Source organism: Muscardinus avellanarius (genome assembly GCF_963383645.1).
Source record: "Muscardinus avellanarius genome assembly, chromosome: 8".
NCBI classification, from domain to species: Eukaryota; Metazoa; Chordata; class Mammalia; order Rodentia; family Gliridae; genus Muscardinus; species Muscardinus avellanarius.
The window spans coordinates 12,319,501-12,342,664 of record NC_137794.1 but is presented as its reverse complement, the minus strand read 5'-3'; the positions used below and the strand labels follow the sequence as shown (position 1 = coordinate 12,342,664).

General features: G+C 38.7%; 2 protein-coding genes across 7 annotated transcripts in view; one reads left to right on the top strand and one right to left on the bottom strand.

Annotated features, from left to right (window-relative positions):
• The window catches only part of GFRAL (GDNF family receptor alpha like), a gene marked incomplete at both ends in the record, with an annotated part of 68,877 nt that extends 59,854 nt beyond the window's left edge, over positions 1–9,023 (top strand). The window contains 4 exons of the mRNA XM_080700066.1: positions 475–624; positions 2,937–3,123; positions 3,245–3,336; positions 8,807–9,023. Of these exons, the coding sequence (XP_080556192.1) occupies positions 475–624; positions 2,937–3,123; positions 3,245–3,336; positions 8,807–9,023 (646 nt within the window). The remainder of the gene's footprint in view (positions 1–474; positions 625–2,936; positions 3,124–3,244; positions 3,337–8,806) is intronic.
• A 13,644-nt stretch (positions 9,024–22,667) lies between these two features.
• HMGCLL1 (3-hydroxy-3-methylglutaryl-CoA lyase like 1) overlaps positions 22,668–23,164 on the bottom strand; it is a gene marked incomplete at both ends in the record, with an annotated part of 131,796 nt that continues 131,299 nt past the window's right edge. For all 6 annotated transcript variants that reach the window (XM_080700270.1, XM_080700272.1, XM_080700271.1 and 3 more), the window contains one exon: positions 22,668–22,769. In XM_080700270.1, the coding sequence (XP_080556396.1) occupies positions 22,668–22,769 (102 nt within the window). The remainder of the gene's footprint in view (positions 22,770–23,164) is intronic.

Sequence of the window (23,164 nt, the reverse complement as noted above, 5' to 3'; positions counted from 1 at the left end):
CATATGTGCTTTCCAGTGGTCCCCAATCACATCAGTATCTGTCACTCAGAATAGTCCTTAGGATGTATTATTCATAGTGGCACGAAGGCACACATATTTGATAATGAGGATACCATGCTAATAATTAGGGACCTATTTATAATAAAAGGTCAAAATTTTTCTGCTTGTTTGGTCTTATTTCTATTAATGTTCATTATATTTCAGATTAAGTTAAATATTAGCTTACACGTGGTTCTGTGTACTCAGAGAACATAAAACTATCTTTATGTGTACATAAAGCTATCTTTTGCCTTTTAAAACAGGGAAGAAAAATTTATAGAGAGTCACAGATGCCCCCAAGGAGTTCTATAAATTATGGCAGCTGTGTGTGAGTCGATGTGAAAAAAATGTAGAAACGTCCACATCTAAACTACTACTATTTAGCTTAGACGTGCTAATATCTGGAAAAGTGTGATAAAGAAATGATCTTTGTAGAAATACGTTTGCATTGAGCAGAGAGGGGAGGAGAGAGCGAGGCGGATGGCCTCCCTATAAAACTGCACCTGTGTCCCAGGCCAGCGAGAACCAGAGGCAGACTGTGGAAGGAAGAGTCAACAAGTCAGCGTTGGAGTACAAAGTGGGACCGTGAGCTTATAAAACTGACGTGACTAGGACTGAAACACCCCGGGTCTTTAAACACCAGGCTGACGAGTCACCGGGAATATGGCTCAGGAGCTCTTCAGGATATGACTCCATCTTTACCCTCATCATTTACTTTTCTGTCTTCTGGGAAGCCGTGTGTGTGTGTGTGTGTGTGTGTGTGTGTGTGTGTGTGTGTGTGTGTGTGTTTCTGGGATTGGAAACACCCAGGGGCACTTTACCTCTGAGCTCCACCTATAGACATTTTTATTTTTATTCAATATTTTGCATTGCCAACAGATGGCATTTATTTATTTATTTATTTATTTATTTATTTATTTATTTATTTATGGGTACACTATAGCATTGTCCACAAACCTGACATCCTCTAGTCTCAGCCTCCCAAGGACTGGGATTATGGCATGAACCATTGCATCTGGCTCTGAGAAACTTTTGTAAAGAGGCCTTTTTCGGCCCTGGGCCAGCGGCCCTGCCTGGCTCAAGGCTCCTCCAAAAGCTCCCCACCTGAGTGCTCACCTCACTCTAAGTGTTCCTGCATTTCTGTTCTTCTCAGTGAATTTTATGCCCTTAATTGGGTGTGTTGGTTGATGTGTATTTTCCACACAGCACAGAGGGTATGCTCAGTGAATGAGCTGCTTCATTGGGAAGGCTATCGAGGGCCACAAAAGAGTTTAACATAAGGAGAACTATCAGAGTTCTGAATAAGGAAGAGTGTGCTAGCAAAACAATGTACATGATGGACAGGAGAGAACCGACATGATATCAATGAGATTGCTGAAATATGTACCGCAACATTTAGCTAATTAGTATTGAATGCCTGCCTTCATTAATTAGTTCAACACTTACTTATTGAGCATGTAGGGTGCATTAGCCAGTATACTAAGAACCGGGTATGCAATTCTGAACACATATCTTGGATATGTGAAAAACAAAGTAAACAAGGTAATTTCTGAAAGGGACAGAAAGAAATGAAGAGGCTGGAGGAATAGTAGAGGGATGGGAAGAGAATAACTAGCGGAGGAGTGAGCGAATACAATTCACTTCTTAAGTACGTCACACATAGGACGGATGGGGACTTGGGTTCAGAAAGCTGCAGGGAGTTGAGGGTGTGGAGATCTTATTTGGAATATCCATAATGCGTTTTAAAAGTTGGTCCACAAGGGAGGAGGAGGTTGCAGTTGGAATGGGGAAGGACAGTATACCATTTATTTTCAGATCTGTCCTCATCTTTTTCTATTTCTTTTAAACCTTCAGGACTTACATGCAATAGAGGTTCCTTTGTCGTCTAAATTTCAGTCGGTTTTAGCCAGTGCTTTTGAATGTCAGCTGGGAGAGCTATTCCTCCAGGTCTCTCAGTGAAGTGTCATTCTGGGCTGGCTTTGTTCTTTAATAGTTTCTATAGAGGTAGGCATATTACATGACATGAATCTCTCCTCCTGGATTCCAGTTTAAAAAAAAAAAATCCTCTTCTTTTTCTTTCAGGCTTAATGGTTGTTAACATTTCCATTGTTGTTAGGCTTCTGTATTTTCTGTACTATGTGTTGTGGTTTTCTTACAACCACCACCCCTGTATAAAAAAAAAAAAAAATCCTTAATCCGGGCATGGTGGCACACACCTGTTATCCCAGCATTTGTGAAGCTGAGACAGGAGGATCTCAGTTTGAGAACAGCCTCAGCTATTTAGTGAGATCCTTTGTAATTCAATGAGACCCTGTTTAAAAATAAAGAATAAAAAATAGGACTGGGGGTATACCTCAGAGGTAGAATATTCCTGGGTTCCATCCTCAGTACTGAAAAAAAAAAAAAAACAAAACTCTCAATCAAACATTCTTAAGAGTCATCCAATTTAGATAAATAGGAGTCGATCCTAATTTGAGAATGGCATCTGTTTCCTGTTGGTTGCTTGACTGATGGTACTTGTAAATACTTCGGGATTGGACCAATTGATTCCCGACACTACAGGACAGAGGTGAGGAGTTACCTGTAATCAGTCAATGTAGGCACTAAGTGAGACCTAAGCTACGGCCATTACATTTTGAGTTCTCTCCTATCATACTAACATCTCTCTCATTCCAGCTGAGAAAGCCAGTTCTCACTAAACACTTGCTTGTGATTTCTGTGGAAAACGTTTGGGAGGAGGTTGCCAGATCCCCAGATGGCAGAGTTGTAAAGACCTCTCCTTAAAAGAGGTTGACCACTGCTGGAATCCCTTCCTCAACTGTCTGGCTAGTCCAGTAATGAGCTACTGTGTCCCTAGTTGCTTTTGCATATTTACCCATGACGGCTTCACTTCACAGAATTCTCCCCATGTACTCCCCTGGGCATTCCTGGGAGCCAGAAGCCAGCAGGACGGTACCAGCGGGAACTCGCGAGATGAAACAGAAAGGTCTCTCTGGAAGCACTTTAGGGCAGAAAGAAAACCAGGACTCTGTGGTTGCAAAGCTCAGGCTCAAGTCTGTTCCTACTTTGGAATTCTCTATGAGAGTCCTGAGAAACAGATTTGGGGGTTATTAAAACATGTATACTATTTATTTTGCCATGTACAGTGCAATGATTATAAGTAACTATAACTCTAACTAGAAGAGTTTTCCCTTTTGATTTTTAGATTATTTACAACGGTGAGCTCAACAAACCCATAAAGACTCAAGGGACTGATGACCAAAATCAGCCGCATGGCCACACTAAAGCTAGTGCCAGGTGAGCCCGCAGGCTCCCTGTACCGGCACAGCCCGATTCTCGCATCCTGGCCCTCCTGGTTTGCTTCCTCACACTTTGATCCCAGAACTTTGAGATGAATACCATCTGGGCTGCAATGATTTAATGTCCTTGATTTCTTAAGTTGTCCCCAAAGTGCCTGTTTGAGGCATCATGTCTATCCGGACCACACTGACTGCACCCCGAAACTCCCAAGTAGTAGAATGAGTGTCTCAAAAGACTTTTCCATATGTAAATCAGTTTCAATAAATGTGTCCTTAAATAAAGTCTGTACTACTTATAGTTTTCTATAATCTTCTATAAAAATGAGAAAAGTGTGTCTTTAAAATTTAGAGGTTTAGCTAGCATGGTGGCAAACCCCTGAAACCCCAGTACTTGGGAGGCTGAGACAGAAAAATTGCAGGTTCCAGCCCAGCCTCAGCAACGTAGAGAGACTATGTTTCCAAATAAAAAGTAAAAAAGGCTGGGAGTATAGCTCAGAGGTAGAATGCCACTGGGTTCAATTCTGATACCAAAAAAAAAAAAAAGTGGAGGTTTAAAATTTTAGTCATCAATAGTGAAGTCATAAAAATTCAAAGTTGTTTTTTACATATTGCATACAATTATGCTAATTTGCCTATGAAGTATAATACATAACTATCTTAAGTATAATATATTATTTTGCACTGGTATTAACAAATGTAATAGAGACAAAATTAGGTAAAATGTCTTCTAAATATTTTATGCATAGTTACAAACACAACTCTAAATATAAAACTGCTATCTATCCAAGTAAATTCTTCATTTCTAAGTCCAAAGTTTGTCTGTGTGTGTGGGGGGTTATGGGAAATTAAACCAAGCTATTCTACCTCTGAACTACCCCATCATGTTTTATTTGTTTTTTTTTAAACAGGGTCCTGCTAAATTGTCTAGGCTGACCTTGAACTTGTGATCCTCCTGTTTCAGCTCCTGAGTACTAGAATTATAGGTGTCTGCCACCATGCAAAGTTTACATTTTTTTGGTATGTGTGGTACTGGTTCTGGAACCCAGGGGTCTTCTACCTCCAGACTATACCCCAGACTTATATTTTATGTTGTTTTTTTTTTTAATTTGAAATAGGGTCTCACCAAGTTGCTGAGAGCCTCAATAAGCTGCTGAGGCTGGCTTCAAACCTGTGATTCTCCCTTCTCAGCATCCCAAGTACTGGGATTATAAGCAAAGTTTACTTTTGATGTATGTATATGGCACTAATTAAATAATTTTGATTCACAATTTAATAATTTTACATAAAAACTGCATTTTATTTTCTATGCATAGGAGTTCTTAAAAGGAGTTAAGGAAGACATATTTCTACGGTTACTACTATTTTTTCCATAAAATAATATTTGGAAACAGAAACGGTCCACATGTATTTAGGATGGCAAACACTCAAAACAGAATTCACATTAAAATGCTTTAATATATCACTGCAGTCTTCTAATGTGAGTTATGTTACATGATCAACTGGCTTTGCAGGAATGTATTTTTATGATGTTAATATATTTAAATTTTTAGTGAATGTTTAATTCTATGTTACATTCTTTCAATATTATGAAACAAAGTACTGTCACTCTTCTTTTTGAAAATCACAAATTAGTATTATAGGTAATATGGCTCCAAACGACAGCAGAAAGTGGTGTAAGGATAATATCGACATAGGGCAAAGACTAGTTGTAAATACAGCAAGAGAACAATTATTCACAAGGATCGAATGCTCACGACACTGTCATTAATCCTTTTGATTATTGGGGCTACAGGATACCGTAAGACAAACCGGACTACATAAGATTATTACTCCATATGCTTTATAGGCATTAAGAAGTTTATTCCTAACAAAACCTCTGGAATACTAGTTTTTGTCTTTATGAAGTTTTTGAAAGGAAAAGAAAACAAAACAACAACACCTGCTGGCAAAAGAGGTTAAGCAATTTTCCAAAGTCTCACGGCAATAAGTATAAAGTATTAGTAATTGAACAAATATACCAGATTTAGACTGTTTTGTCTTAATACCCAGGTCTACCATAGCCACTGCTCTTATAATTATAAAATATTTATATCTTATTTATATCTTTTTATAAAATATTTTTATAAAATAGTTTTTAAAATATTTTATAAAATATTTTTATAAAATATTTATATCTTATTTATTTCCTGTTAATTGGGTTATTTGTTTGACTTTTTGTTTTTTTAACTAATAACATTTCTTCTTTCTTTCTTTCTTTCTTTCTTTCTTTCTTTCTTTCTTCCTTTCTTTCTTTCTAGTTCCTTATATATTCTGGGTGTTATCCCTCTGTCAAATCGAGAGCTTACAAACATTTTCTTCTATTCTGCATGTTCTCTTCCCTCCAATTGTACAGAAGACTTTCAATTTGACATCATCCCATTTCTTTATTTTTGCTTTTGTTTTCTGTGCTTCTAATGTTAGATAAACTCTCTTAATTATTCCATACCCAATGAAGTACATGAGCTACGAGAGGAAACTGCTAAGAGCTGATGGGACCACGGGGGTGTCCACAGCGCCAGTCAGGTGGTACTTGACCCTGTACTGGCCTTCTTAAGCTTCCTCCTCAGCCAAATCACATGATTTGTTAAGCACAGATTTCTGGACTCTATCTCCAGAATTTCTAATTTACTTGGTCTGGAGTGTAGAAAAAAATTCCCTTCTCTTCCTTCTTCTTTCTTTCCTTCCCTTTCTTTCTTCCTTCCTTTTTTCCTTCCTTCCCTCTTTCTTTCTTTTGTGGTACTAGGCATTGAACCCAAGGTTATACTACCACTGAATTACACCCCCAGCCCTTTCTGGTTTTTTATCTTGACACATGATTTTGCTATTTAATTGCTGGCCTCAAACCTGCAATCCTTCTCTCTCAGCCTCTCAAGTACTGAGATTACAGGTGTAGACTGCCAAGACATCCTGCTGCCTCGGCATCTATGTGTTGAGACCCCCCACTCCACATAGTTAATCGGCAGAACGCCCCGAGAAAGAGGGTCTCTCTGGCCAAAGTACCCCCCACTTTTAGATACCCTTCACTATTATTCCTTTTAACTTTCTACACGAATTGCTCCAGTGATGTGAAATCAGGACTATAAATAGAAATTGAGTCCGTGGATATAAATTTTCTAATAATTTGTCTAAACGTCCTTGGCTTTGCTCAATAGTAAGGAAAAAACTGGCCAGAACTCAGATGCTGTGATAAGCATTCCAGCTGCAGCAATCACAAAGGGTCTCCGATCCTCACTCCTATCACTAGGTTAAGCTATTTACTCCGGTAACCGATAGCTCAATTTAAGGAAACTTTGTTTACCCTTGAGATCCTGCCTAGAGACAGAGAAGATAAAATTTTGTGTGTGACTTCGAAGCAATTTAGTTGATGAACAACTTAGTTGCCAAAATACAATAGAGCCAAGGAGAAAGATTGTTGACCTTCACGCCCAGTGTGAGCGTTTCCCGAAACAGGGAGAATGCCGCATGGCTAGAAATGAAAATGACAAAATAAAGGACAGATATTCTAAATATATATGTATGAAGGAAAGGAAATACCGTAAGAGTAAGAAAGCACTTTTTCATGAAGAAGAGCTTATCATAAGAACGTCCCGACTGGGAAAGAAAGGAATTAGAAAGTTAGAAGCAGGTTGCAGAGGGTTTGTGATAAGGAAATGGATTATTAGAGACCAATAGGCCTTTAATAGGCTTTTTGTCTAAAAAAGAGTGTTCAGCAGTTAAGGAAATACATCTGACAACTAAATCCAAGAACTTCACAGTGTTATTTGTGGTGTCTTATTTGCCAAGCTGTGTTGTGAGTTTTTGTAAGCTTTCAGACTTCAGAAGGCAAAGCAGATGAGATCTGAGAGACTCCCATCGCATCTCCCTGGACCGCCACAGCTCCCCATGCTTGTCATATGGATATAGATGGAAACCTCAAAAAAGAAAGCAAAAGAAGATTCCATGAGAAGGCGTATTCTCCAAGCCCTGGGCCTTGGGCGTGCCTGTATTGCCTTTGGAATTTACCTTTGGACCTGCCCTGCTGCAATATCGGAAGAAAGATCCGGAGCTTATCTCCTAAATGCTGGACTAGTCATTTACTTTGTTTATATGTAATCCACTATTGTTTTGCTGTGATTGCCCCCCTTTCCCTTTCTTTTTTTTTCTCTCCTATTATTAATCACTGGTTAAGGGTATAAATTTCTCTGGGTTCCTGTAATAAATTGTCATTGGCTCAAGAAGCCTTTGTCCACCTCAAATTCTTTCCCAAGCGCCGTACCTAAAAAACTTAGGGAATTCATAGAGGGAACAGAATTGCTGCAGATAAGTTTCTGCAGAACTCCACCTGCCTTTTGCCCCATCTTTCTGAGGCTCCCGGTCGCGAGTGGACTTGCCCCCACAGGACTGAGTCAGTCGGTAACAGTAGACCACCATGCCTGGCCAGGACTTTGATTTCTAACAATTCCTACATGAGATCATGCTCTGATAAACACTGATGTAGTATCTCTTAACCCTATACGCACATTATAATAATCTGAGTAACTATACTTACTGATGCCCATGCCCTTCCCCAGGGGTTCTGATTAAATGCATGTGCTGTGATTGTCCTAAGCATTGACATTAAAAAATAAAAATCTTCTGGACTTCTTCTAGGGCTCTAAACAGGTATCATCTGATTTGCATTCCTTTGGGAAGTAAAATGGTCAGCTACTTTCTCTACATATTGCTTTGTTATGCAGGATTTGGTTGAAGGGCCATGTTGAACCCCAGAGTGGGGTCGCCATGGATGGGACTAAGTGGTGCTTAGGGAAAGGGGAAATCAGTGTTGGGGAGGAGTAAGCCGGATCTCCTGCCTCTGCCTTCTCATCCTTCCATCTCTCCAAGATTGAAAGCTTCTATCCAATGTCCACTTTTCTCTCAGCAAATCCTCTACAGTTTTTATACTATAACTTACAGTACAGCTTTACAACTCAATCCTGCCAAAGTTGGATCATAGTATGTACAAGGAAGTTTTTAAAGTTTAGAAAACATCACACTAGGTCTCTCAACAAGGTCTGGCTTTCAGTGCAGTTTTTATTTTATGTGCATGAAAAGCCTAGCTTTTAAGCTCAAACTGAACAATGACTTCTTTGTTCTAGGACTGGGACCAACTGTCTCAGGAGTAATGAATACTGGTTTGGGAGCTGCAGAGTATCATGATTTAAGAAAATGGAAAGAAAAATGGTGGTTTAAGATTTTCCATTATTTTCCTATTACATACACACAATGGCTCACCTGAAAGCTAGTTCGACTCAAAGTTAATAAAGAGGAAAGAAGTAACAGACAAGGGAAGTAAGAAAAGAAATGAGAAGATGACAGGAAGTTAGAAGCCAGAAAAAATGAAGAAGTGCTAATATAGGTTATCAAACATTAGACCGTCTTCCCTCTCTTTCTGTATCCTTTATGATCTCTAGTGCATACTGCAGACGATGGAGACCCTACCAAACACCAGGCCTCCCACGAGATGATGCTCCTTTAGGCCTTGTGATGGCCCATTATTGCTGGGCAGGTCTCCTCATTGTCATTGCACAGATCAGAGAAGACAACCTCAAATCAAGTGATGGTCCCATGTCTGATTCCATTTGCTGGTCAAATATAATCCCCTTGATCGAATCCCTGGGACATGGCTAAAATTTCTGAATAAGGATTAGTTTGATTTCTTTTTGTATGTTATTTTGTATTTATTATGGACCCGAAACCCAGTAACTAAATATAAGCTCCCCTTTATAATATTGCTGTTAAAAAGCTAAAGGCTCCATTTATACTGAATCTTTAAAAAGTAATTTTCCAAGTTCTGTTTGTATTTACCTTTATTATCTGCCTTATTTTAACAATAGTAATAAATGTGCTAAACATGATGGATTGGGTTACTCTACAGTACTAAAAATCATGAAATAATCAGAGTTATAATAAAAAAGGTTTCTTTTCTTTTTTTTCTTTTTCTTTTCTTTTTTTTTTTTTTTTTTTTTCGGTACTGGGGATGGAACCCAGGGGCATTCTACCTCCAAGCTACACCCTCAGCCCTTTTTTTTTATTTTTTATTTTGAAACACGGTCTCATTGAGTTGCAAAGGGCCTCACTAAGTAGCTGAGACTGTGAACCACTATCCTCCTGTCTCAGTCTCCCAAATGCCGGGATTACAAGTGCGCGCCACCATAACCAGCTAAGGTTTATTTTTCTAATCATACTACAAGTTTCTGGCAGCTTAGCTCTGACTGCACTACTGACCACACTGGGAGGCCCAAGCTGATAACATAACTGTCCTTTGGAATGGCACCAGAGGGAAATATAAAGGATGCTACAAAAAGCACATTTTTTCTTGTAATTCCCATCTAGGGGTGACACATAGCCTTTTTGCTCATGTTTCATTGGCCAAAGCAAGTCACATGGATGCTTAAATCAGAGGCAGCAAAGAGTCGGTCCTCTTCCACCAGAGGAGCCCAAAAGGGCATGGGTGGGGGAGGGGAGGAAGATAAAAGGGCATCTAAAACAATATGTTGCATAGACTTAAGTACTCAGTGTGCAGTCACGTAACATACACTTAATACTCACCAGAGTTCTGTTTGGTACATGCAAGACTTTTTGTTTATTTGGTTTGTTTGTTTTTTATTTTATAGACGATCATGAGTCTAGAGAGACTAAGAAACCTGTTCAAAGTTAGAGCTGATAGGCATTGAGATGGGAATAGAATTAGATTTTTCTTCTTTACATTGAGTCTTTACCTTTGTGTAGTATATTTCTTAAGTTTCATAACCTCTTTGATGATATTGCATTCATTTTTAGACATAAGAAACCAACAAGATGTCAGCAGCCTATATCACTTCTCCAGGGTTAAGGAAATCCAGAGTTTTTTTGTTTTGTTTTGTTTTTTGGTGGTACTGGGGATGGAACCCTTCTACCTCCGGGCTACACTCCCAGACCTATTTTATATTTTATTTAGAAACAGGGTCTCTTCAGCCAGCAAGGGGCTTCGAACTTGCGTGAGCCTCCTGTCTCCGCCTCCCAAGCGCGGGGATTACAAGCGTGCACCACCACGCCTGGTGAAAATTCAGTTTTGATGGTAGTAACTTTTATTTGACCCTGTTTAGGTATCCACAGCAAGTGGCCCAAAGTAGCTGCCAATGAGCTAGTAATGTTCCCTCACTGGCAGCTAATTAATCTGCAGCCAACGGCAATTTATCAATTGTTTAGAATTGTTTATCAATTGTTTAGTAAAGTGGGGGACAAACTGCAATGTGGCTCGAAGTGGTCAAAACCAGGTGGGGTTTTTTAAATTTAACTTAAAAATGACTTACACAAGGTTGTTCTATATGTGTGAGAGAGGACTTATGGGAGAATTAAAGTCAAACTTATTAATTGCCATTGTCTTTTTAAAGACACTTTAAAAAGTGTCTTTTACACTTGCAGATAGAACCTTGGTCATTTAGCAAAGTCAGGAGCATCATAATTAGCCAAACGATGACTCTAACCATTCTGAGACCATTAGATAGGTAATTTTGCTTGAGGAAGTCACTTCTTTTGGGACAAAATATTGATTTTGCCCAGTGTGGTGGTGCACACTTGTAATCTCACTGCTTGGAGGGTCACAGGTTCTCGACCAGCCTCAGCAAGTTAATGAGAATGAGATTCTGTTAAATTAATTAATTAATTAATTAATTGAAATAAAAAAGAGCTTGGGTTTAGCTTTTAGGTAGAATGACCCTGGGTTCCACCCTAGTACCATTAAAATTTTTTCTCTCACTTTTCTTCTGTTATTCTCTGACTTCTTCTGATGTCACCAAGAGTGGCTAATTCAACAAATTGTGGGGTACCATGGCACTATTATTTCCCATTTCTCGTCTCGGACTGGATGAGAGAGGCCTAGCTAGGGCTTTCATGAAACTGAAAGTCAAAAGGAAGTGACATGAACATATAATTATACAAACACCTTTGCAAACCAATATTATAGTCCTAGCAGCTCTGAAACATTTCAGTAGCACATCTCATTGAAATTATCTTTACTTGATATTCTAAATCAGATGAAAAAAGCAATATGCAAATTTAACCATTTTGACTCTGATATTATGGTGAATTTATACTCTATATTAGAAAATAAACCGGATGAGGTGGAACATGCCTGTGATCCAAGTACTTGGGAGACTTAGACAGGAGGATTAGAGGTTCAAGGCCAGTCTCAGCAACTTAGCAAGACACTGTTTTTAAAATATTAGGGAGCCGGGCGTGGTGGTGCACAGTTGTAATCCCAGTACTTGGGAGGCTGAGACCAGAGGATTGCAATTCACAGACAGCCTCAGCTACTTAGTGAGGCCCTCTGCAACTTAGTGAGACCCTGTTTCAAAATAAAAATACAAAATAGGGCAGGGGGATGTAGCTTGGAGGTCTAATGCCCCTGGGTTCCATCCTTAAACCCACACACAAAAATTAGGGGGTGGGAGATGTGGGTTTACCTCACAGATAGATTGCCTCTGGGTTCAATCTCCAGTCCCCCCCAAAAAAAAAAGAAGAAAAAGTTTGATATTGGTATAATAACTATTCGTGCCAGAGCAAGGATACAACAGAGATTTGGAAACAATTTTTTCAGAATTGAAAAGTTATGTTTTGAACTGGTCATTTTTGAAGACTTGAAACAATGAAAACTTAGCCATGAAATTTATATTTAGTAAGAAAGTGTATGTCAATATTCAAGTTATTTCTAATTATTTATAAGTAATCATTAGTGCAGGAAAACATATCACTGATTAAAATTTTTCTATCTCAAAAGATATGAAGTTGTTACTAATAGTCTTTTCAAAGTCTATCTATGATAAATTCACAGTACTATACACTTAACCTTATGATTACAAAAAAAACTTTAAATATCTGGTTTTCACAGTATATAACCATGTATTAAACTCATGTCTGAATATCTTGACGCATTCCATGCAGCTTAGCATAAAAGTAACAGGCCATCGAACAGGTGGATAACATAATTTTCATTTTTCTAATGTGTACCAGAATCTAAATTGCATCTTGCCCTCATTTGGGACCCAACCTTTCAGTAACGGTAAACTGACTTGATGGGAAGTTTATCTTAAGACTTATGTAATCTTTGCCCTTTGTGTATCCTGATGTTTGGGGAATATATTTTCTGGGGATAACATATGTTGGAACAATCCTTTAGGTTACCTGTTGTGACCCTGGGTTTGCATCATGGGGGGGGAAAATATGATTTCAATTAAAATTGTCCTATGGGAATGCTATTCTTTATGAATTCTGGGTGAAGAATAGCTAAGGAGTCTGTTCTGTGTCTGACAGCTGGTGCAACGCACCTTGAATCAATAAAACTCTTATTAATTCCATCCTCGGTACTTGCTATTGGTTCACATGGTCATGGTTTTACAAAGAACTATAGATTTGAAAACTGATGATTCTACAAATAATTGTAGGTTTAAATATTTTAGAAAAAAATAAATCCACTCTTCTAAAAAATAAAGCCTACATACTAACAAAAATAAAACTGAACAGATAAATAATTGCATAATAGCAGTTTATAGGCTCCCTTTTGGGTGTTTTGAGAGCCACAAAGAAATTTAAAGGCATAGTTTATTTCTTTAAATAATGTTTCTAAAAAATAAAACATGGAATTTAAGCTAAGCTTATGTAAACAAGGCAGATAGAAGTTTTCGAACATATTAATTTACTTTAAAAAATGATCAAACCACTCTCAAACTACTTAGATTGAACCCTATTGAATGCAGAGGCTACTAAATATTCTAGAGTCAAGTAAAGCCTGTTGAAAGGTTGATTTATCTGATACTTTTTCCCTTTGAATTCTCTAGGCACAATATCTTTCAGACTCCTCTTTATTCTTTTTATCAACCACCCAGCAAAAAGCAAGACAACATACACTCACGTTAATTATTCGCTATTTGCCCTTCACGACTCATTTGCTTTTTGTTTCTATATACTATTTTTTTCAAGCATATTTTACAACTTCATCTTCTGATCCATATATAAATGCAAAGATTCAGCCAGGCACACACCTCTAACACCAGTACTTGGGAGGCTGAGACAGGAGGATTGCAGGTTTAAGGACAGCTTCAGAAAATAGTGAGGATTTGCCCGGCATGGTGGCGTATACTTGTAATCCCAGCATTCGGGAGGCTGAGACAGGAGGATCGCAGTTCGCAGACAGCCTTAGCTACTTAGTGAGGCCCTCTGCAACTCAGTGAGACCCTGTTTCAAATAAAGAATAAAAAATAGGGCAAGGGGTATAGCTTGGAAGTCAAATGCCCCTGGGTTCCATCCCCAGACCCGCAAAAAAAAAAAAAAAAAAAAAAAAAAAAAAAAAAAAAAAAAAAAAAAAAAAGAAAAAGAAAAGGAAAGGAAAGAAAATAGGATTTCATTAACCTAGTGAGACTCTGTTTTCAAATAAGAAATAAAATCAGGCTGTGGTGTATCTCAGAGGTAGAAGGCCTCTGGATTCGATCTTTAGTGCAACACAACAAAATCAGAGATCCAAAGAGACAGTGATGTTATTTTGCTAGACTTACTTCATCCTGTGACTTCAGTAGGATATTAACTTTATGGTCAATTACAGGGAAGAAGTTGGCCTTTCAGAGCCTTCCTTTCACTACTAGATTTTCAAGATGATCGCTATGTTCCACATACCGTTTGAGTGTGTCTCCCAAGGTTTCATGTGTTGAAATATTTCATCCTCATCACGTACTATGTACACGATGTACATAGTACATAGTACATCAAGTACCATGAAGAGGGTGGAAACGTAATCCAGCTATGTTGTTTAGAAGTGGGATCTCTGAGAGGTGCTCAGGATTAGAGAAGAGAATCAGGGCGCAACCCCCATTATTGAGTCTGGCACTTACATCAGGAAAGGGATAGAGACAAGAGGAGACAGCAACACACATGTGAGCTTCCTGTCCCTCAGCATGTGATGTCAAGAACACCCTTGGGACTCTGCCAGTAAGAAGACCATCACCAGATGTGGCCCTTAACCTGGGTCCTTTAAAATGGCAGGCCAAAATAAATGTAATCTTTGACACTTGCCTGGCCTATAGTATTTATTTATTTATTTATTTATTTATTTATTTATTTATATTTACTTTGTGATGCTGAGAGTGGAACACAGGGGCATTCTACTCCAAGCTACATCCCCAGAATCAATTTTATACTTTATTTTGAAACAGGGTCTCACTAAATTGCTGAGGCTGACTTTGAACCTGTGATTTTCCTGTCTCAGCCTTCCAAGTTAATGGGATTATAGGCCTGTGCCACCACACCTAATTTGTAATATTATGTTTATAGCGGAAAAATTGTCTAATTTAGTAATTAAAGGTTTAAAAGCTAGATCTTATTCTAAATGCTTCTTTGCAGCCTGTTCATAGGAAGAGGTAATCTCTTCCTTTTTTATATTTATTTGGTTCCAAGAAACTGTAATATTGTTTCAGTAATAGTTATTAGAATAATGACATCATCACATGACTCAGTTGATTCCTGTAATTTTTCATTTATGCCTTATATTTACACCTTATTTTACTGAACAAATATGGGACTGAGAAGAGTGGTTGATCACATTATGGAAGAGGTCTGAGGCTGTATCCATCACTCCCAAGCTTCTGTTCAAAGGAACTTCTGCGTATTTCAGTGCATGCTTCTTTTTAGCTAACTTGTGTTTATGTGTCATGTCTCCCTGTTTTCTTCTGTTTCTTTGTCATAGTTGTCTCTTTTAATTTTTTAAAATGCTCTATGCTCCTTTGATCTGGAAGGTCATTAAACAAGCATGTTCCCTTCCCATGAAATAGCCTTCCTCCCCCTGTTCTGCTATTTAGTATCTTCATCTATCGGATCTCATCTCATGAATCATGTCCATGGACATGGGTGGCAAGGTCATTCTATCATACATTCTTAGAGACAGATGAACTTCTCCTTTGTAGCGCTTATTACTAATGACACTATCATTTGATAATGAATTCTCTTTGCCTGATTATATTTTCAGAAAGATCCACTGTTTTTTTTTTAATTGCTATGTATTTAGCACATGGCAAAATCTGTCCCCTCTTTGGTGCTGCTGATGTAGTGTTTTATCAGGATCCAGTGTCACCCACATCCAGACATAGAATTATAGTTTTGTTTGGAGTAGCAACGGCCAAATAAAATGCTTGAATTATCAAACTAAGCGCAGTGATGGAAGACAGTTCTGGCCAATGACAATCAAGATTCCTTTGAAAGCTATAAATTTTTCTAATGAAAAAACAGATGCAGCAAGATTCCTATTGCCCCTTCTATGGCCTTGAATGTGGTTTGGAATTCTGAGCTACAGAAGCTCATCATGGAACCAGGAAGACAGTGTAACCATGAAAGCTAACATACTTCTAAGCCATCAAGGAGAGTGAGGTAGAAAGATGGCATTCTAGAATATTCTCATCGTTGCCATAGACACGATAGACCTCCACCCCAAACTGGCTCTGTGCTGAGGCTGGTGATGACATCCACTTACCAAGGGTGTGTGAAGAGATGAACTACTTCCATGCTTAAGCCTTCCAGGAAGAGCAAGGCTGATAGCCAAGCAGAATCACAAGCCATATTAGTGAAGAAGGATTCTAGTCACAGGAAAGCCCAGCGCCCTTCACCCTCCCATCACTAACACCACTTGGGATTCTGGTGGTCTCTGTTTTGAGATGGGGTCTCACACTGTAGCTGAGAGTAGTTTCACACTTTGAGGACCTCAGCTTCCCAAGGGAGAAATGTGTATTCTATATGGAGTTGGCATATAAACCGGAAACTGCTCACCTAGGAATCATATGTTTCTAATAGTTCATCCTTAATTTGTTTAAATTGTATGAGATAGATTTTTTATAGACAATCATTCTAACATTGTGCCAGTAGAGTAAACGTGCTTACCTCTGAAATTGTCTTAGAAACACTTCATACATTTTTTTGAACTACCTGGAAATATGTGTAAATCTTTAAACATGTGTGTAAATCTCACACAGAAAAACACCACCTACCCTCCCACTCGCCCCTAGTACTCACCTTCACATATTTTCCCCTTCTTATTGAGCATAATTCTAGCCTGAATTCCCCATATGGGAAGACGTTGAGTCAACAAAAACTAAGAAATACTGTTGTCTAAAGGAAAATCCATAGACATGATTTTCCTTATGCTATTGTGATAAGCAGAAAGACCGCTGTAAAACAAACAAAACCGAAACAAAACCAAAAGCCAGACACTGGTATTCTACGTCTCCCCTCACCTTTGGAGTGAACACAGGCATGTTAGGAATTTCTTGAGTTGATGCTGGATAGTTCAGTTTCAGATGGTGAAGCTTCTGAGAAGAACTGGCAACGTTTTCTTATAATACTGCGGACTTCTCTGGAAACTTCCAGAATGCCCACCCCACAATCTCAACACTGTTATTTATGTGCACAGAGAGGAAAGGTAATGTGATGACTTTCTGGGTGAGAGCGCTCTCAGATCCAAGCAATAGAGGCTAATGGTCTGGTTACCTGGATGCCATAGTCTACTTCACTAATGACAGAGGCCTTGAAAAGAAACGACCTGGCTGGGAAAAGGAAGTTCAGATGAAGTAGTCACCAGAAGTTGTGAGGCATTTTCTTTCAGTTCTTAGAGGAGCATAAGCCCTTTCATAGGCTACATAAACCCAACATGGTAGAAGACTACCATGATAAAAGAAAGAACACTACTCTTTAACTAAACATACAATTCTATAATGGAACCATGTACAGCAAGGAGAATGCAGAAGTCTGTCTGGCTGGACAGATTGCCAAATAAATACTGGCAATTCATATGGCAACAGATGAAAAATCTACCTGTTCACTTGTAGAGCAGAACAAATTACTAATGTTCATTTATGATGTTAGATGATGTAGGATATAGATACTAATCCTACTCTGATGTTCTATACATAAATTTACCCAGAAAAGGTCTCATAATGGGTTCCTCAGGCAAATGGCACTCATACTAAATGCAGAAAGAATTATTTAGAACGCAAAGCTCAATGGTGCAGCATATAAAGGAAACCATGCCAATTTATGTTTAATGTGCTTTTATTGGTACATTAGAGTCTCACATTATAATGTAAGTCATGTTGACAGTGACATACATGCACACAGCACTTGGTGGGCCCACTTTTGCCTCCCCATTCCCCCCTTCCCAATACAGAGTACTGAGATTGACATTGTTCAGAGAGGGCCCTTTAAGACAACACGCACTTTACATAGAACAGAATAAAGGATGATCTTTTACAAGAACTTCTCTAGGAATTAATGACTCATAGTGAAGGAAGAAGCTCTACTCCTGAGGAGGACCATGGGAAAGGATAATAAAAATGATGAGAGTTAACATTTATTGATCACTTACTAAGTGCCAGGCACTGTGCCAGACGCATAAGCACTGTATCATGAAATCCCTCTAGCAGCTGTATAAATAAGCACTGTTATTACTTGAGTTTTACAGGTGAAGGAAGTGAGGTTTAAAGACATTAGATAAATTGAACAATGTTGCATAGCCATTGAGTAACAGAACCGAGACAAAGTACCAGGCTGTCTGCCTCTAGAGCCTCAGATCAGACGTTGCTAAGGAAGTCTTAAGATGGATGGAAAATGCACTGCGTCCACTAAACCCCCTCTCACTGGGGCAGAATTGTTTAGTGATGTTTCCTTCTTCCCTCACCTGACACATCATTTCCATCTTCCTTTAAGGCTATCCCTAGGACACTTTTGTTTACTTTAGCTCTTGCAAGGAACTTGATGGGCACCACATATAGGAAGGAACCTGGTGGAATTTGTCTCCAATCCAAGCCTTCTGGGCAAATCCTGATGACGAGCCTGTGTACATGATTCTCACACCTTATAAAGTTGGGAAAGAGAGTTAAAGGGATAAAAATGACAGAGGTCATTGGCATTTATTTTGCATATTCTACCTCTCATGTGTAGGCTTATTTTCACATTGGAAATGTGGAATGATGTGACTGTTTAGATTTCATAAAGATTAGCTCAAAACAATGCAATGTGGTTTGGCTATGAGGCTGCCAATAAACTGAGTTTTATCTATTTTTCTGCTAAGCCAATTACGGGCATGGTAAACCATAGTTGTGGAAGCCAATTCACCCTATGGCAATGATTCTCAAACTCTAGTGTCCCTCAGAATTGCCCAGAGGATCTGTAGACATGCAGATGGCTGGGCCTCAATCCAGAACTCCTGAGTCAGTAGATTTACTTGGGCTGTGGTCTGAGAATTTGAATTTCTAAGCAATTTAATTTGCATCCCAATGAATTGGCCTTCTGTTTTTTTTTCCCCTCTTCTCCAGAGTATATACACATTGACAATCTGGATTTTAAGAGCTAACTCCCAGATAATCCCATTCATCTGAATTAAGCTCCTGGGGAAAGCAGGCCATGAGGCTCCTGCTGCAGAACCTGAGTTCTGACTTTAAAATCACACACCTACAAAGAAGATTTTTCACAAAATCTGTACCTGAGAACTCCCGTGTGTGTGTGCGTGTGTGTGTGTGTGTGTGTGTGTGTGTGTACGCGCGCGTGTGTGCGCATGTCAGGCAGATTGACCCTGGAATGCATGTGTGTTTGTATGTGTATGTGTATATGTTTGAATTAAACCAATTTCTATTCATCCCTTCAACTAACAATTACTGGACAGATACTATCATCTTAAAACTTATACTTTCAAATTTAAAGATATTTCTCTTTCACCCCTACCTCCCTGAGGCGGTCTCAGCTGGTTGGACAGGGCCTCTTTGACTTAGTTACCTCACCTGCCTTCAACCCCTCTGCTCATCTCACCACAGGGTGCCCTTCCCAGGTGTTCTTCCCTGAGCTCTCCCTGATCCCCACTGACTCTATTTTGTCTGTCCTGCTGGTCTACCCCCAGGTGAGTAAGAGTTCACCCAAGTGCACATGATGATACTCTGTTCCATGGACTGTGAAACGGCTTTGTGATGAAATGGGGAAATGCATTTGATTGATTTGAATAAAAGAGCTCCCCCCCACCCCGCAGCTGCTGAGCACCCTGTGGAAAGGTGGCCTGGGATGGCTGCAGGATCTTGCCCCATGAACAGCAGGAGTTTGGGGGGACAACACCTTGAGTTCTAAAAAGCAAGGACTGGGGTGAATCTGTTACCTTGTCACATGATTGAGCCTCTGAGTAAAACAATGATGGAAAAGCAATTTTTCTGAATATTTGTCACATGAGAGAATTTTTATTATTGCTTAAACCTAGTGAGTTTTCTGCTTCCTATAATTGAAAGCAAACTAACTGACGTTCCCTATCATAACAGAATTCATCTTCTTTTGAAGCTTTTCAAGGGCAAGAAATACATTTCTCTCAGTTCCTTTCTACCCTCCACTTCTGCACCCCTCCCCCTGCCTCTCTCATTTACCAAATGCCCCCCCCCCCTCCATCTCTGTGTCTCTAAGACTATTCTTTTATGATTTGGGCCTGCCCCATTCAAGCACAAAACCCACATCTCTAGTCCACAAAAGCAAAATGATCATTGGTATATGGAGCATTCCCTTCCTAGCTATTACTTTAATTCAGATTTCTGGCTAGTTTCTAGTTCTTAATTTTATTTTCTTACAATTGTGATAGGGTATTTGTGATTTACTTACTCAATGCTAAGTAATCCTGTGACTCTTATTTGGAGTTGATCATTTAGGAGAGATACAGATTGTTCTCTCTGCTCTCTCTCTCTCTCTCTCTCTCTCTCTCTCTCTCTCTCTCTCTTCACATAAGTTCAGGTACAGGTGTATTTATTGTTATAACAGTAATAACAAATAATATACAAAGGGCATTCTGAATCCCCCCAGAAAGTTACAGCCAGATCCATTTATTTTCTTTGTGAACTTCAAGACAGCAGGTTTTAAAAAATTGTTTTTCAGATAACTTAGTCCAAAATGTTTGTCTACAATACCTCAACACATACATGATAAAATACATACAGGCTCTAAGACACAGAACAAATATTTTCTTGACTTAAGCATTGGTTTTATAAAAGATTTTTATTTGTATTTCAATCAGAGTTATAGTTGCATTTCCATTCTTAAGCCCTTCCACCAAGGGTAACTTTGGTTTAAGGACATGAGATGGGCTGTTTTGGTGACTCCTGCAATGAATCCAAAATTTTCTGGTTAACTGAACCTACCTTTTAGGCAGATTCTGCCAATGAACTTCTGATAGCTTTCTGTGATTATCTAAGTCTTCAAAGCCAGAAAAAAAAAAAAAAAACTAATTAAGCTAGAAAAGGGTTCAGGGTGAAGAAAAGAATACCAAATATCTAAAACCTCAGCTTTCTTGTGACCAGGCAGCAGCAAAGTCTTGGTGAAAATGATTGGACTGGTGTGGGTGCCATGTACTGTGGGACAGACTGCACCTGAGGCTTCTACTTGTTCTGTCTTTCAGAGAGTCTCTGGGTGTCATTTCAAAAGAGCAACATTTTCCCCTTCACTGCTTCTATAGTCAGTATGCGTCAATAGATACTTTTCAAATAACCTTAAAACTAAGAACTCCACAGGTCTGAAAAAAAAAAGAGGGGAATCAGTCTCCTCCGAAGATGAGATGCATTTTTGCTTTTTGTATGTGGTACAGATGTCCCATTACTTCTCTAGTGTGCAAGTGTGTGTATTTCATGAAGGGAGATGTAACTGAGATACATCCATAACCAGCTGCAATTTGTATGCTATCCACACTTCCACCATCCCCAACTCTAACCCTAAACAGGAATTTGTTCTTGGTACCCTGGAATATGGGTGTTTTGACAACCTCTGCCCCCAAACTGTCACAAGCTGTTAAGTTTGCCTCTTCTACAGGAATTTAGTTTGGTTTGGCAACTAGCATTATGTTTCCCTTGTGATTCTTTTCTTACTGTGTATCTTTAAAGATAACTTTGTTCCTATCACTACTTTATTTTCTTGTATTTATATTTCGCTGGTTTTGATGAATATAGTCTAGAAATTCCATAAAACTCATGTTCATATTTTAATTTATATTAAAATGTATTCAAAGATAAAGATCACCTGGTATTATTGGAGAAGTCTACATAGATGTAATATATAGACAAGACCACTCAGTATTAGTGGAGAAGCCCATAGAAACAGAACATATACAATTGACATCCCAGATCCATATATAATAATACTGTCCTTATATTGTTTGCATAGGATACAGAAATGTTTTTCTTGACACAGTCCCCATGTTCTTCCTTTCAATCTTTGACATATTAATTTTTGGCCTCTCTGGCAATTCTTTCTAGTACAACAGACAAAATGCCTGTCACTTCAACTTTAAAAATAGTCACTAGAAAAGCCAACTGAAAAATAATCTGATGATGTCAAAAGAGCCTGGATCAATGGAAAACAGCTCACTTCACGAAATAAACATTATCTTATTTATACTCTTAGGGTCTCAGTGTTATTTCTCTTGGGCAATTTGGAAGTGAAGATTACGGAAGTAGATTACAGTAAACTATCCACCTGTTCTCATCACTACACCTTAGACCTTAAGACAAAAACCTCGCCTTCTAGTTTCTCAACAGTTGAGGAACGCCATGCTGGTTTTCACTATAACTGATGAAAGGTAAATTATGGTAAACTGGATGCATGTAACGAATATGGGAGGCCCTATGTGTTTCCAGGATATGGCGTCTTGCCATTGACCACAGTCTCTTGGAACAAGATAAAGTCATTGAAATAGTTAACAGATGTTAGCCATACTTGAAATATAAAAGTTCTATTGCTAAAATTATGCAGGGTCAGATGGAGATTTGGCTCTTTGTCCATAACTCAACTGACTTGGCACATGGTACGTTGAGATCCAGAGGCATAACACATAATAGAGGCCACACACTCTGTGAGAACTCATAAACTACTGACAATATGTTCACTGTGCGAAGCTAGCTTGATTAACTATTCACACAGTATCTGATGCTTACAGAAATCTGAGGTGACTGTTCACATCTACTAAATTAAATCATTTCTATGAGAGCGAAAGGGTACACTGATTTCAAGTTCAAAAGGATGTCTACAAGTTTTATTATTCATCCCCGGACGGCTATTTACCTGATGACTGCTATTGCTTTCCACTGACCTCATGGTCTATTCAGTTTTAATCTGCTAAAAGTAGCTCTTCTTTTCCCTGTCTTGTCATTGCTTCACGTGTCAGAGCGAGTTGGCATTAATGGATTTCCCATGGCTTCTTGTAGCTGCAGTGGATCTCCGTAATCTCAAGTCAAAAATCTACTCAAGTCAAGCATTGAAGGAGGCTTGGGCCACTTTAGAGTTTGTGGTTTTGTTCACAGCTTTGCAAATAAAGTCACCAGCTTCCATCACTTTGTAGAGATTCACGCCCTGGTGAGGAAAGGAAGGGATATCAGAAAGGATGGGAAATGGAAAGAAAAACGGCAAAACAGACCCCTCATAATTTTATCGGTATTTATTCATCTAAGTGTTGTGTTGTTCCTTATTGGTCTGTGGTCAGCATTTGTTTTAATCAGTCAAGTAGTTAGCATTTTATATTTTCTTGCTTCGTTAAAATATCCATTGAAATTTACTGTTGTATAACAACAGGGCCAGGACACACGTAAATAATTCAGCATAATACAGGAGAGTGTCTAATGTCTAGGAAAAACAATAATGGAATTAGAAAACACACCACAAAACATCAGTAATAGACAATTAGTAATAATGGTTTGGAAGAGTTTGTAGATAAAAACTGAATTAGGAGAAAATATTATCTGTACTAC